Source organism: Fringilla coelebs (assembly GCF_963513975.1).
Source record: "Fringilla coelebs genome assembly, chromosome: 2".
Lineage (NCBI taxonomy): Eukaryota > Metazoa > Chordata > Aves > Passeriformes > Fringillidae > Fringilla > Fringilla coelebs.
This window is the reverse complement of record NC_140029.1, coordinates 19,210,060-19,224,455: the sequence shown is the minus strand read 5'-3', so window position 1 is coordinate 19,224,455 and position 14,396 is coordinate 19,210,060. Positions and strand designations below refer to the sequence as shown.

The 14,396-nt window shown below is 40.2% G+C and overlaps 1 protein-coding gene across 1 annotated transcript; it reads left to right on the top strand.

Moving 5' to 3' along the window:
* Positions 1–5,400: 5,400 nt before the first annotated feature.
* LOC311150929 (toll-like receptor 7) lies at positions 5,401–10,707 on the top strand (the record flags this gene model as incomplete). The annotated part of the gene is made up of 2 exons (XM_084200986.1): positions 5,401–5,481; positions 7,567–10,707. 2 exons carry the CDS (start codon positions 5,401–5,403, stop codon positions 10,705–10,707), a joined length of 3,222 nt encoding a protein of 1,073 aa, XP_084057112.1.
* Positions 10,708–14,396: the final 3,689 nt, after the last annotated feature.

The window sequence follows — 14,396 nt, the reverse complement described above, 5'->3', positions numbered from 1 at the left end:
TCTTTTTTCTACATGAAAATAAGTAAAACAGAATTTCACCTGTACTGCTTTAAGTGATGAATACAGAAACAGAGTATATAAACTTGTGGTGAGAATTCAGTTCAACTGCTTATTCTCAGAGAAGGTCCTCATTAGATTTGGATGTTACAAGAGTGGAAATGAATTTACAGTATTTGGTAAAGAAATTTATTAAATGTAACATCACATAATCACATTATTTTGGAACTAGGTTGTTAGACCCCAAGTGTGGGGCCATGTAATTATACCACCAGAATACTACACAAAAGGCATACAATACAATCAATGCACTGTATCAATTCACTTGCTCAATGCATCAGATTGTTGGAAGCACACCCACTCAACTGCATTTAACAGGATGAGACGGGGGAAAGAGCAGAAGGAAAATTTTAGAACTAATCTTACTGTATGTGCTGCAGCTTGTGTGCCCAAAATGCTTCTGAAGAGTTACAGGTGACTTCCAACAGCTCTGTGAAAACTGCCTTCGTTTTGACAGAATTTAAAGCCATGAGAACAGAAAATGGTGAGGAGTTTGGTGTTTAATTCTCTGTGCTCCCTGGTCCTTGCCTCGATTCCAATCTGAAGATCTGTCTGTTCAGCCTGGTGGGAAACATTCTTCTCTCCACAGCATTCTTTCTGAGATAACAAAAAAAAATTACCCCATTGCATTGCAGAAGTTGAAGGATTTAGCTCATATTTGTACATAAACTTTATATTGACTTGTTCCACTGCCCTAGTGCAAGTACACATTTTTGTCTCTCTTGGTAAGAGTATCTGATGTTTGCAGCTTTGCTGGAAGCTCTCATCATAGACTCCAGGGGTTTTAAATATCAAATGCTCAGAGCCTGGTGCTGAGGTATTGGACTGTGGGGAGTGAAACCTCAATGTCATTCTTGTACTGAAGAGCCCAAAACTGAACTGAGATAAAGATTCTCCTTAGCCCTTCTTTGGTTGTTAATGCTTTTATAGGAGTACTTTATTCTCTTTTTCTGCAGTAGCCAGGTTAATTTCTATTTGGTCTTTAGACCTTGTCATTTTCTCCCTGCTCACCAAGCTCTAAGTGCTTTGTCTGCTCTTGTTGTAGGCCAGTCTCCTCCAATGCTGTTTTCTGTTCATTGTTTTGGTTAGTTTTAGTGCCTGCAAATACATTTTTGCAATGGCTATCAGCAAGGAGCTTACATTAAATACACAGATCATACATACAGAAGCTTTAAGGCATCTGCATTTTGTTATCATTTCCCCAATTTTGCTATCCATTTCTCTTTTTGGTTCTTTCTGCACATCTGTCTACATCAGTTAGAAGAGTCAACTTATGTATTTCAAAACCTGAGCAAGATAACTGCTTTTCTTGAATAATTTCATGGGTAAATTATGCAATGTTACACTGAATGTTGTATTAACTATGAATAGGTGGGGTTGTATCCTCATTCTTGAAATGAGCGTCAGCACTTTAGAAAGAAGGCATTGCTGCAAGACCTTAAGACTGCAAATAAACTACCCAGATTTAAGATGAACACAGTGGAATCCTAATTTTGATAAATAAGTTAAAGCAACTTGCTGTAAGTTTTCTTTTAGAAGACATGGGGAAAAAAAGGAAGTGTGAATTCACCAATTTGATTACAAACGAACTGATGACAAAACTCAGAGGTGAAGGACTAAAGCAATTACAAGTGCCTGCTTTATTTTAAATTACATTCTTCACTCACAGCAGCAGAATATACCAGGGGGTCCTCCCCTAACACATAATGTAGTAGGAAGTACTTTTTTGGTTTTAGGTTACTTTGTGTTTCAGAGGAGTCAAGAGATTATGTGCAACTTCTGAGGGAAAATGAACTTTTAAAATCAGTAAACCAGTAACTCCCTGTGCCTCCAAAAATCAAACTATATTCTGGAGTTCTGAACTGTAGTGCATTTACTTTCACCACTTTTGAAGGGAAATATTGCTGTATTTTGCTTTCCACATTTCATTGGTTTAAGGAAAAAAAAAAAGCAGCAAAAGCACACTCTGTGTTTCTATTAATGTTTAGCTAAACCTGCAGTTTCACTCTGTAGAGAATTGAAACTCGTGTGCTCTTAGATGGGTAACAGCAAGTTTCTAATATAAAGAAGAATCAGCCTTATTTCAAAATAAAATGCTGAGTATCTGCCTAGATATTAAAATATCTGAAGTTTGTGGGTTTAGGCTGCAAGGAAGATCTCCAAAGACCCTGTGAACCTGCAAATAATTATTGGTTTGGGTGATTGGACATGGATTAAGAAACCCACTTGCAACCAAAACAAGTAGATATAAAGCATCTCATGTTCTGGTGTCACATAGCAGGGACAAGGCTGGATAAAGAAATCAACATACACAGTCCAGCTTGTGCCAAATCATTCTCCTCTTTCATAATTAGTTAAGTACATTATCTTTGCTATAGGGTCAATAATTTAAGTGAGTGGAAGCTAACTTTCCTTTGTTGTGACATCCACAGTGAAACATCCAGAGCAGAATAGGTAGTGTAGAGCGTTTTCTAGTATAGAGTGAAGGTTTTTCTCCTACCAGAAATTTCTTGAATGGTCTTTCAACACATAGCAGGATTTTAGTAAGATTTTTGCATTAGTTATGGTAGCACTCAATGAAAACCTCAGTGTTTTTTGAAAAGCAAAATCCAGTCAACAGTAAAGAGAACAAGAATTATTCTGCATTGCAGTACTTCTAGCATTCAGGCACAAAGGTGAGAAATATAGTCCTGAATTAATATATTTGGAAATTAATAAGCCCTTTTCTAGGCCTTGATTGAAATGGCAATGATGCTGTACAACTTCCCCGTTTATGTCTATATGACTCAGACACTAAACACAGGAAATTTGAAAGTATAATTACAAATTGTTTCCCTGTTTATTCTTCAGGTTCCTGTCACCTGAAATGAATTTCTCAGCTCCATTATAGTCAGAGAAATTATAAATTGCAATTTCAAATATAAAGAAAAATATGTGGAGAAGGAAGGCATGAAAAACCCCACAAACTCCACCTAATAAACATCCTAAAAATCAAACCAGTCTGTTCTGGTGAGCATGGAGGCTTGTAAGCATGAAACTGTCTGAAAGAAGCCATGTTCTGTGAAATGCTGGATTGTCCTCAGCATAAGTCTATCCATGTAGTTTTAAGCTTTGGCCCTTCTACACTCTCCCACAGAGTTTTGACCTTGCTGTATGCCATTTCCTGTGCCCTCGCCACTATCTATTTTATCCTCATTGGGTTTGTTTCCCTTCCCCAAAGTCCCATTCAATTACTAGACATTTCTTCCCTGGAGTATTCAACTTAAAACCTGTTCTTGAAGCTATTTTCATCAGGAGTGAACGTCAAATAATAATAAGAATGACTAAACTTCCAAAACTGAACTATTGTTAACATCAATAACCAACTTCTGTCTCTCTTTTCATGCAGCTTACACTAAAAAGAGGGGGAGGGGGAAAGGAGGAACTTGAGCTTCTTCAAATCTTTGTTTAGTCTGAAGTGACTGACTTATGCTTATGTAACACATTTTTCTCCTTGCTGATTGATCTTAAACTTTGTGGCCAAATATTTCACAATTGTCCTTTGGAATTCCCCATAGCTTGAGTGTTAACTTTTTTGAGTAGTTTTTATAGTTTTTTATGGTGTGGCACTGTATCTAGGTAAAACACAGTTTGAAATGAAAACTCTCTTCAAAAGTAGCATAGAAGAAAGCAAATTGCAACATATGAGAATAAAAGCACATGGATGTATGAGAAATGTAAGAATTTGTTTAAAGGGGGAAAAATAAGAGTACTTAGTTATTTCTGTGGGGGCGGAGCAGTAGATGAGGTGCTGTTGTTTAAAGTACAAATGTTAGAGGAAGTAGGTTGCAGCAGTTGTTTCACATTCAATTATTTCTCAAGCTGCAATCGAGGTGAAAAATAGTGATGGAGTAGTGATTTCTGCTCTTGTTGTGAGTGAGTTGTCATGTTACATTCTCTTCTGCACCTCAGCTGAACCACTGGAAACCACTTTGATGCTGTTTCCTTCTGCTCTGTTTTATAGTCTCTTCCAGCATCAAATCTGCCAGACCTGGAAGCACACAGAAAATGGTATGTTAAACTTTCATTTTAAAATTGCTCTTAGGTATCTTTGACTGGAACTGTTGTAGAAGATTTTCAAGAACATATTCTGCTTTTCTGTTTTCTAAATGGTAGGGTTTACTGTTATGTTTAGAAATTGCACTGCATCATGACCAGAAAGGAAAGTATTCATTTGCATTAAAACTTATTGTACAGCAGTGCTACAGAACAAGCAATGAATGTCTTATCAAATTGCTCTAAGTTCTTAGGTGTTTATTTTCCTCTTCCCTTTCCTCCCGTCATAACCTAAAATGCATGTGGAACCTCTACAGAAAACCTTCCTTCCGAAACACATAGCTGTACTGTTGCTGAATATTTGAAAAACACCCTAAATCATTAAGAATTTATGCACATGAGATCGGTAGATTAGTTCTTTTCAAACTTCTTATAAAGCCAAGCATAGATCACAGAGAAAAGAACAGATCCCATACTCTAGCTGTACATTTAAGCAGGCCTCTCATTGCAAAGACATTTCACCAGACAGCATTGCTTTTTGCTCTTATTAGAGGTCTTTTTGTTTGTTCTGGAACTATAATGAACATGAGGTTTTACACATGTGAATATCCAGATACAGCAGCAGAATGTTCAAATATGCAAATATGCAAAAATGCAAAAAATGCATTAAAAAAGATTATCAGGAAAAGGAAGAGCATACAAAGAAATGAAGCACAAAGATGATAGTAGCTAGGCTGGCTCTGCAACCACACTTAGGTTCCTAAAAGTATTGAAATATGTGAAAGTTCAAAACCTGAGCATTGTAAAAGACTCAAGAGTCTTTTCTGAAGAAACATATTCAAAAAAATATTGATGAAGACTTTCAAACCCCATATTCAGTGCACCTAATTTCAGGCACCTAAATATGCAGCATTAATCTCTGCTTGGTGTGTACTCAGGCAGATCTCCCTCAATCTTCAAAGTGAGCAGTTCCTGCAGAGAGGCCTCTCTCTCTCCCACTCAAATTTCTGTGCTGCTGTGCTCCATGGGCACTTGCCTTGGGTAACCAGACTAACTCTGGGCTCCATCAGTCTGCTAATGCAGGAAATGGAGGCAGGCAGCTGCTGGGACATGACAGGCCATGGTAGCATAGGCCTTCTTTGGTATTCCATTAGTCTCCTAACATCCTTCACATGTATACTATGCTGTGTCCCCTGGGAAAGAATTAAGGAAGGCAAATTTTTTTCAATAATATATCCAGATTTTTCTTTGGCAGTGCCTCTTGCCACTCTAAGGAAGACCTTCAATTTCCCATATAATTTAATAGCAATGGCAGAGTCCTTCCTGCTCCTTCCCACATCCCTGACCACATTACTGGAGAAAAAAGGATTCTACCGAAAAACTTGGGTGGTGAGAGGAAATTAATGCCTTTTATCTTTTCCAAATTCACTCCCCACTTACTCTGATTATTCTCATTTATCCTTTTTATCCAAATGCTTTTCTACATCAAGAGGTCAAAAAACTTAATCCTGCTCTAAAGCGGATTGGCTAGACTGTACTGAAAACACTGCTGAACTCTCTTACCCAGTGATCTCTGTCTGGGTGAGTTTCCTAAGTGAATTCCAAAAGCCAAATGATGGTTAATTTGAGACCTAGCAAATGAAAACACAAGAGTTGAAGATAATGAAATATGAATACACAGGCATGGCCTGGTTGCTCCACATGAGCCTTCCCTGAATGATTGTATGAATGACTGATGTGGCTACCAGCCATGGTACTTAGCTACCTTGTCTTTTCCCAGAGGATCTGTGGAAAAGAAGATAGCACTGCAGCACTTTCAGGGAATGAGCAAAGAAACGTTGGTAGCACTGCAGCACTATGACACTGTATCAGGTTACACTGAACTCAAGGTCTGCAGTGGACTTTTACATTTTTCCCTCTATACTGGGGCTCTGTAATTACAAAGATGACTGAAGGAATTACCAAATGGATGTTGAGTCAAAGCAGCAGAAGTGCAGTGCTGTGTGAGACCTGATCTGGCTTCTCTCACATTTGCTGCCCTGCAAGTCACTAGAGCTCTCTTCCAGATACACAGATGCAGAGGTAGATCAGTGTAGTTCTCGAAGGTAACACAGAAACACAAATTTGTACAGGTGACATAGTGCTCAAAATAAACAGGGTGAGCAAGAGGAAGCCTCACTTCACCTCCAAGTCCGTGTCACCTACAAGGCACAGCTTTGGCAGCACTCAGCAGGGTTCACACAGACTGCTAGGCAGGTCTCTGTATGTTCTTGTGTCCCAGCTAAAGAGATAAAAACATTTCCATGTATCTTCAAAATTTTACCAAATCATCCAGTTTTCGCCTGCTTAACTGGGTTTTGACATTTAATCAATATTATGCCACATGTAACCAATCCTCATTGTTTGACCCCTCTATGTGCCATGCAAACCTCCACCACTGAGTTTTCAAAGGAGAAATGAGGCTGTTGATTTTCACGGGGTGCCTTGTCTTTAAAACTCTTGACCACCACCAGACACAAGCAGTTGAGATGCTAGGCAAGGCAGCAAGATGGTCAGGGCCCCTGTGCCTGTGCCACACAAGCCAAGGCTGGCAACCTGCCAGCCAGGGTTTCCTTGACACTGACTGCTGCTGAGGAAGTAACTAGTAAGTTGTGAAATATTAAAAGCTTTTTCCGTAATACACACAAATCTTATGAAGTCGGCAAAGGCTCAACAGACAGAGAAGCTTCTTTACATGCCTGCGGGATTTTGGCTCTGGTTATGTATTCTGATTAGTAGTCTTTTATGGAACACACCCAATTTTAAACTTGCCTTTGATTTTCATGTGCCCATCTGACGCTGATACATTGGGGTTTTGTCCTTCTTCTCTTATTGTGCAACAAAAATGTAAACTGGTATTAAATTTTATGGCAATAAGGACATTGACTGGCTTAGGTCAACTCTACATACATTCTGACACTTACTAGAAGAAGAATACACATTATGATGTTAAATTTTAATTAGGAATTCAGTCACTTAATAGTGAAGCTTTGAAAGTTTACACAAGCTTTTAAGTGAATACATATTTTACCCATCTTGCTTATGATTTGAAAAAATAGCTGAGTCCATCAATGCTATTATGCAATGGCAATCTGCAGGATGTTTAATGGCTCTTATTTTCCCATTAAAAAGAATGTTCACAGAGACATAGACTTTGTTCACGCCTTTTCAATTTTTCAGGAAACATTTTTTTAATAATTCATTTTTTAGAGAGTTGTATTTAAATTAATGCTAGAATTCTTGGATATAATAAAGAAGCATTTGAGGAGAAAAAAGAAAATACGCTTTCCAAAACTTCTAATCCTACCTGCACATCTATTCCTTGTTAGTGTGAGACAAAAAACAGAATTTAGATGTATAGTTAGCCTGACCAAGTGTATAGTTGAAATATTCTCATTCCATTAAACTAATACCTCCATTTTTCCTTGGTTTTAGGTACCTTGTGCAAAGATGTCAAATGCATTGCCATTTGTTTTGCTCTTCATATTCCCAATGCTGCTGTCAGGGGCTTGGTTTCCCAAAACTTTACCCTGTGATGTTAAACCTTCAGAAGACACAGTGACAGTGGACTGCACTGACCGGCGCCTGACAGAAATCCCCAGAGGGATCCCTGGAAATGCTACCAACCTTACCCTGAGTATTAACCATATTCCCCACATCTACCCAACATCCTTTGATCATCTTGAAAACCTCCAGGAGATTGACTTCAGATGTAACTGTGTGCCTGTCAAAATGGGGCCCAAAGATCATGTGTGCAACAGCCCATTGCAAATTGAGAATGGCAGTTTTGCTGCCCTGACAAGATTGAAATCATTGTATTTGGATGCAAACCGGCTGGCAGGAATACCCCGAGGTCTTCCTGCTACTTTAACCTTGCTGAGCCTGGAAGCAAACCATATCTTTTCTATCCAAAAAGCCAGCTTCTCAGAGCTAGGGAACATAGAGGTATTGTATCTTGGACAGAACTGTTACTACCGCAACCCATGCAATGTTTCATTTGAAATTGAGGAAACAGCCTTCCTGGGACTGAAAAAGTTAACCGTTCTATCCCTGAAGTCCAACAACTTAACACGAGTCCCATCCAATTTGTCATCTACTTTAAAGGAATTGTATATTTACAACAACATGATTCAAGAGATTCAAGAACAGGATTTAAGTGGCCTTCCCAACCTAGAAATTCTTGACCTCAGTGGCAATTGCCCACGTTGCTATAATGCCCCATATCCTTGCATTCCCTGTCCCAAGAGCTCCATTCAGATACATCCAAAGGCTTTTGACTCCTTGGAAAATTTAAGGATTTTGCGGCTTCACAGTAACTCTCTTCAGAGCATACCCAGCAGCTGGTTTAAAAACATCAAGAATCTCAAAGAACTCGACCTCTCCCAAAATTTCCTTGTGAGGGAGATTGGAGTTGCCCAGTTCTTGACATTACTCCCCAGCCTTGTGCAGCTTGATCTGTCCTTCAACTTTGAGCTGAAGGTGTATTCTGCCTACTTGAATCTTTCTAAGACATTTTCCTTCCTCTCTAACCTGGAAACCCTGAGGCTCAAGGGTTATGTCTTTAAAGAACTGAGGGCACAAGATCTACATCCACTGCTCAGTCTTAGGAATCTAACCATGTTGGATCTCGGGACTAACTTTATTAAAGTTGCAGACATGACAGTCTTTGAAAAATTCCCAGCTCTTAAGTTCATTGACCTCTCAGTGAATAAAATTTCTCCTTCTTCAGGGGAAAACAACTTCTATGGATTTTGCTCTAATCCTGGCATTTCAGTCGAGCAATACCACAGGCAAGTACAACAAGAGATGCATTATTTCAGGTATGATGTGTATGGGCGAAGTTGCCGTTCCAAAGACATAGAGGCTTCTTCCTACCAGTCTTCAGTTAAGGAAGATTGTCTTAACTATGGAAAAACTCTGGATTTAAGCAGAAACAACGTATTTTTTGTTAACCCCTCAGACTTCCGGGGACTTAGCTCCCTCAAATGTCTCAACTTGTCAGGTAATGCAATAAGTCAAACTTTAAATGGAAGTGAATTCTCTTACTTGTCTGGATTGAAATATCTGGATTTTTCTAACAACAGGGTTGATTTGCTATACCAAACTGCTTTCAAAGAACTAAAACTTTTAGAAATTCTAGATCTGAGCAATAACAAATACTATTTTCTGGCAGAAGGTGTTACTCATGTGCTTACTTTTATGAAAAACCTAGCCCATTTGAGGAAGCTGATGATGAATGAGAACGACATTTCTACCACTATTGATACGGGAATGGAAAGTCAATCTCTTCGTATTTTAGAATTCAGAGGAAATCGTTTAGATGCTTTATGGATGGATGGAAATGCTAGATACTTGTCCTTCTTCAAGAATCTGACCAGGCTGGAAGAACTGGATATTTCTTTCAACTCACTCAGTTTTTTGCCTCGTAGTGTTTTTGAAGAAATGCCTTCCAGTCTCAAAGTCCTCAACTTAACAAACAATCGACTGAAGAGTTTTATCTGGGGAAACCTCCCCTCTCTGAAGAACCTAGTAACTCTGGACCTGAGCAATAACTTTCTGACTAATGTTCCCCGAGAACTGTCCAATTGCTCCTCATCGCTCCAAGAACTGATGCTGCGAAACAATCGCATTCACCGATTAACTAAATATTTTCTCAGAGGCGCTTTTAAATTGAGGTACTTGGACCTCAGCTCAAACAAGATTGAAATAATTAAGAAATCTAGCTTCCCTGAAAATGTCATTAACAACCTGAAGATGCTGCTTTTGCACGGCAATCCTTTCAAGTGTAACTGTGAGGCTGTGTGGTTTGTCTGGTGGATCAATCGGACCCAGGTGACCATTCCTCTTCTGGCCACCGACGTCACCTGTGCCGGCCCAGGGGCACACAAGGGAAGGAGCGTGGTTTTCTTGGATCTGTACACCTGTGAGCTGAACACATCCTATTTGATCCTGTATGCTCTGTCAGCTTCGGCCATCCTCGCCTTAATGATGTTCCCAGTGATGAGCCATCTCTACTTCTGGGACGTGTGGTACAGCTACCATTACTGCACTGCCAGGCTGAAGGGCTATCGGCGCCTGTCTTCTCCGGCTGCTTGCTACGACGCCTTTATTGCCTATGACAGTGAAGACCCAGCTGTGAACGAGTGGGTGCTGCAAGAGCTGGTTGAAAGGCTGGAAAACCAAAAAGCCAGGCAGTTCAATTTATGCCTGGAAGGAAGGGACTGGCTCCCAGGACAGCCAGTCTTTGACAACCTTTCCCAGAGCATTCAGCTGAGCAAAAAGACCATATTTGTGCTGACCAACAGGTATATTAAAAGTGGCCGCTTCAAGACAACATTTTACATGGCCCATCAGCGGCTTCTGGATGAGAAAATGGATGTCATTATCTTGATATTTCTTGAGAAGGTTTTGCAGAAGTCCCGCTATGTCCGTCTGAGGAAGAGGCTGTGCAAAAATTCAGTCCTGGAATGGCCAACTAATCCTCAGTCTCAGCCCTACTTCTGGCAGTGCCTGAAAAATGCCATAGCTATGAGCAATTCTCTGGCTTACAACAAGCTTCTCCAAGAAACTGTTTAGTTCTACCCTTTCCCTTAAATATTGTTATGATACACATGCACCTTGCTTGGCACGTTTTACTGTGCAGCAAGAAATGATGCACTACCCCCTGGAAGTCACTGTTACAGAAAATCACCACTTCCAGCTTTTAGTTCACTATAGGCCTCCAGCATCTCCTACGTTTGGATAAAGTGTGGGTTAGACCCTTGGTCAAGATGCTAAATACGCAGAGTGATGGAGTGGTTGGACCATGCCTAAAGCTGCTGCTGTTCAGACACTGTTGGAATAAATGGGATTTTATAGTTTATCTATTTGCTATATTTATGAAAATTGAGGAAAGAAATCATTGGCTCATTTGCGTCCGGAAACAGCTTTAGAAAAGCTCATTCTTTGATCTTGGGAGTTGGGAAAATAAAAGATTTCTTGTCTTTTCATCTTAGGCTTACAGCTTCTGAGTCTACCTCTACCTACTTCTGTCTGAGTGGGGAAACTGGGGAAAGCAAATTCTGTTGGGACTGATGTCAGGGGCTTGGGTCTGGTACAGGAACCCTCCCACTGTTGCACAGTCAAAAAGCTTACAAATCTGAAGAGACTTGGAAGTATGTGTGTGGACTGAAATGGAGGGATATGAGTTCAGAAGCTCTTGTAGGCTGTGGGTGAAAAGGAGTTATAATGTAAAGAGATTCTTTGTGCATGGGTGCAAGAAGAAGGAGAGGACAGTATATGGGCAGAAGGAGAGGCACAAGGAAGATGGACAAATTCAGTTAAACCAAAGAGACAAAGAACTAGATATATTCCAGACCCCTTCTAACCCAAACCATTCTATGATTCTGTGATCGCAGCTGCCTCAGGCAGTTCCTTGCCTATGTCTTCTGTCTGGTCATTTCTTTAAATAGTGCCTTTTGGATTTAGTTTTTACTAAACTAAATCCAAAAGGGAGAGAGACAAGAACACAAAAACAAACAAGAAAACTAATACTCATATAATATTACAGACAATAAAGATTTTTTTTTCCTCCAAATTATCATAGTGGGGTTATTGATTTACAACAGAATCAGGAGAGAGATCAGGGCCTGATTAGAAGAGTGGATGTTTTGATTTTATTTTGGCATTGGAAGGAGCATCTGGGGAACTAAAGGCATGTCAGCCTGACATCGGTGCCAGGGAAGGTCATGGAGCCAATCATCTTGAATGCCATCATGCAAGTAGAAGAAAACCAGAGGATGAGGTCCAGCTGGCATGGGTTTATGAAAGGCAGGTCTTCTTGACCAACCTGTTCTCCTTCTGTGACCAAATGACCTGCTTAGGATGAGGGAAAGGCTGTGGATGTTGTCTATCTAGAGTTTAGTAAAGCCTTTTACACAATTCTCCATAGCATTGTTTAGCCAGGAGAAAAGGCGGCTCAGGGAGACCTTATCACTCTCTACCAGCACCTGGAAGGAGGCTGTACTCAGTGAGAGTCAGTCTTTTCTCTCTTCTAGAAAGTGACAGGATGAAAGGAAATGGACTGGAGTTGCACTAGAGGAGGTTTACATTAGATATTAGGACAAAAAATATAATAGAAAAGGTTGTTAAGCAATGGAACAGACTGCCCAGGGAAGTGGTGAAGTCACCATCCCCGCAATTGTTTAAAAAACACATGGATATGGCACTTGATATGTTTTAATGTTGAACATGGTCATGGTGCTAGGTTGATGATTAGACTTGATAATCCTAAAGTCTTTCCAACCTTAATTATTTTATGATGCTGTGATTTCTTATGGTTCTGTTTGTTAACCAATTATTTGAAGTTCAACTTCTTTGTGCTCATTGTGACTGGCACAGTCACCAATCACCACTCTGCCCATGAATCCCTCTCTGCTTCCAAACAACAAATCTAGGCAGGCACTTTCCCTAGTCGGTTCCCTTAATATCTCCACCAAGAAATCATCTTCAACATGCTTCAAGACTGCTTGTGTCCATTGTATAAAGTTCTTAATTGAGGTCTAGGAAGTTAAGATCACCCATAAGGACAAGGACAGCTGACCTAGAGATATTTTCTTAATTCTTTTTGGAATAATTCCTTAGTGCCATGGTCCCAGATGGGTGGTTGATAGCATACTCCCACAACAATACACATCTTCATCCTTCCCAGAGACTCTCAACCACATCATCACCAACCCCTCCCTCGTATAAAAAGCCATCCCCTGACTTCCTTGCACAGCCTATCCTTCCTGATGAGCCTATAACTCTGTTTTAACACAATAACACAATGAATTGACAGTATTGTTTTATTTGGTAAAGAAATTTCTTAAAAGCAAGATCATTTAACCCAGGTTATTTTGCAGTTAAGTTATTAATAACACCGAAGTCTGGGGTCACATAATTTTACCAAAGTTTACACCTGAGCACTACACTAAAGGCATTTAATGCAGTGTATCAGTTCAGTTGCTTTATATATCAGATCTTTGTTTCAAATAAAGTGCTGAATTATTTGCCTTCCTTGTGCACAAGTACTGTAAATAAAGCTTCAAAATTACTTGTGCCAAGAGGTTGCTTGGGCTCCTATCCTCTTCTTATGCAGATTGTGGCTTGCACAAGTCAAATAGAGAAGCATTAAAACAAGTCAAATAGAACACTGACTGTCATACAAACCTTGTTCATAAATCATGCTCCAGCTGTCTTGAACATAAGGATGAACTGTTAATCACACCAGACTGGTAAACATCTTCATAACAAGATCATGCTTTTATTTTTTTTATGGTCTGACAGAAGGGACACAATGTTTAAATTTCCTTGGGAGTCTGACTTGCATTTCACGAGCAGTTGGAATTTGTATTTCTCAGATTGTTGGAAGCAAACCCACTCAACTGCATTTGATGAGATGGGGGAAAGAGCAGAAGTAGAATTGCAGAACTAATCTTACTGTATGTGTACCCAAAATGCTTCTGAAGAATTACAGGTGGCTTCCAACAGCTCTGTGAAAACTGCCTCTGTTTTGACAGAATTTAAGGCCATGGGAACAGAAGGGGGGGGTGAACAGGTGAGGGGTTTGGTGTTTAATTCTCTGTGCTCCCTGGTCCACACCTGGATTCTGGTCTGAAGATCTGTCCGTTCAGCCTGATGGGAAACATTCCTCTCTCTGCAGCATTCTTTTCTTTTGAGATAACTGAAAATTTACTCCATTGCATTGCAGAAATTGGAGGATTTAGCTCATTTATTCTGTAAACCTTACTTTTAATCATTCCACTGCCTTAGTGCAAGTACACATTTTTGACTTCCTTGGTAAGAGTATTTGATGTTTGCAGCTTTGTTGGAAGCTCTTGCCATAGACTCCAGGGGTTTTACATGTCAAACACACAGAGGCTGTTTCTGAAGGAGTGACTATGGGGAGTGAAACCTGGGCGTGTTTCACTGTACAAGTCCCTCTCTCAGTCGTTTCTCAGGTGCCTGTTGTCAGTGCTGGTGCTCTGTGGTCTCTTCTGCACTGAGTGGCAGCTGAGCATGTCTGGCAGGGGAGAGGATGGGGAGGGCAGCTTCAGAGCAGCTCTTGGTTGGGGATAAAGCTCCTGGGGAGAGATAAAGCCAGGCTAATAAGTTAAGGGGAAAAAAGCCCCAAATGATGCAAAAGTGATCACTCACCACCTCCTGGCAGCAGACCAGTGCCCAGCTAACCTCTGAGTGACGGCCGCTTTAGCTAAATCCTGCCACCCCTCCCCAGTTTTATTGCT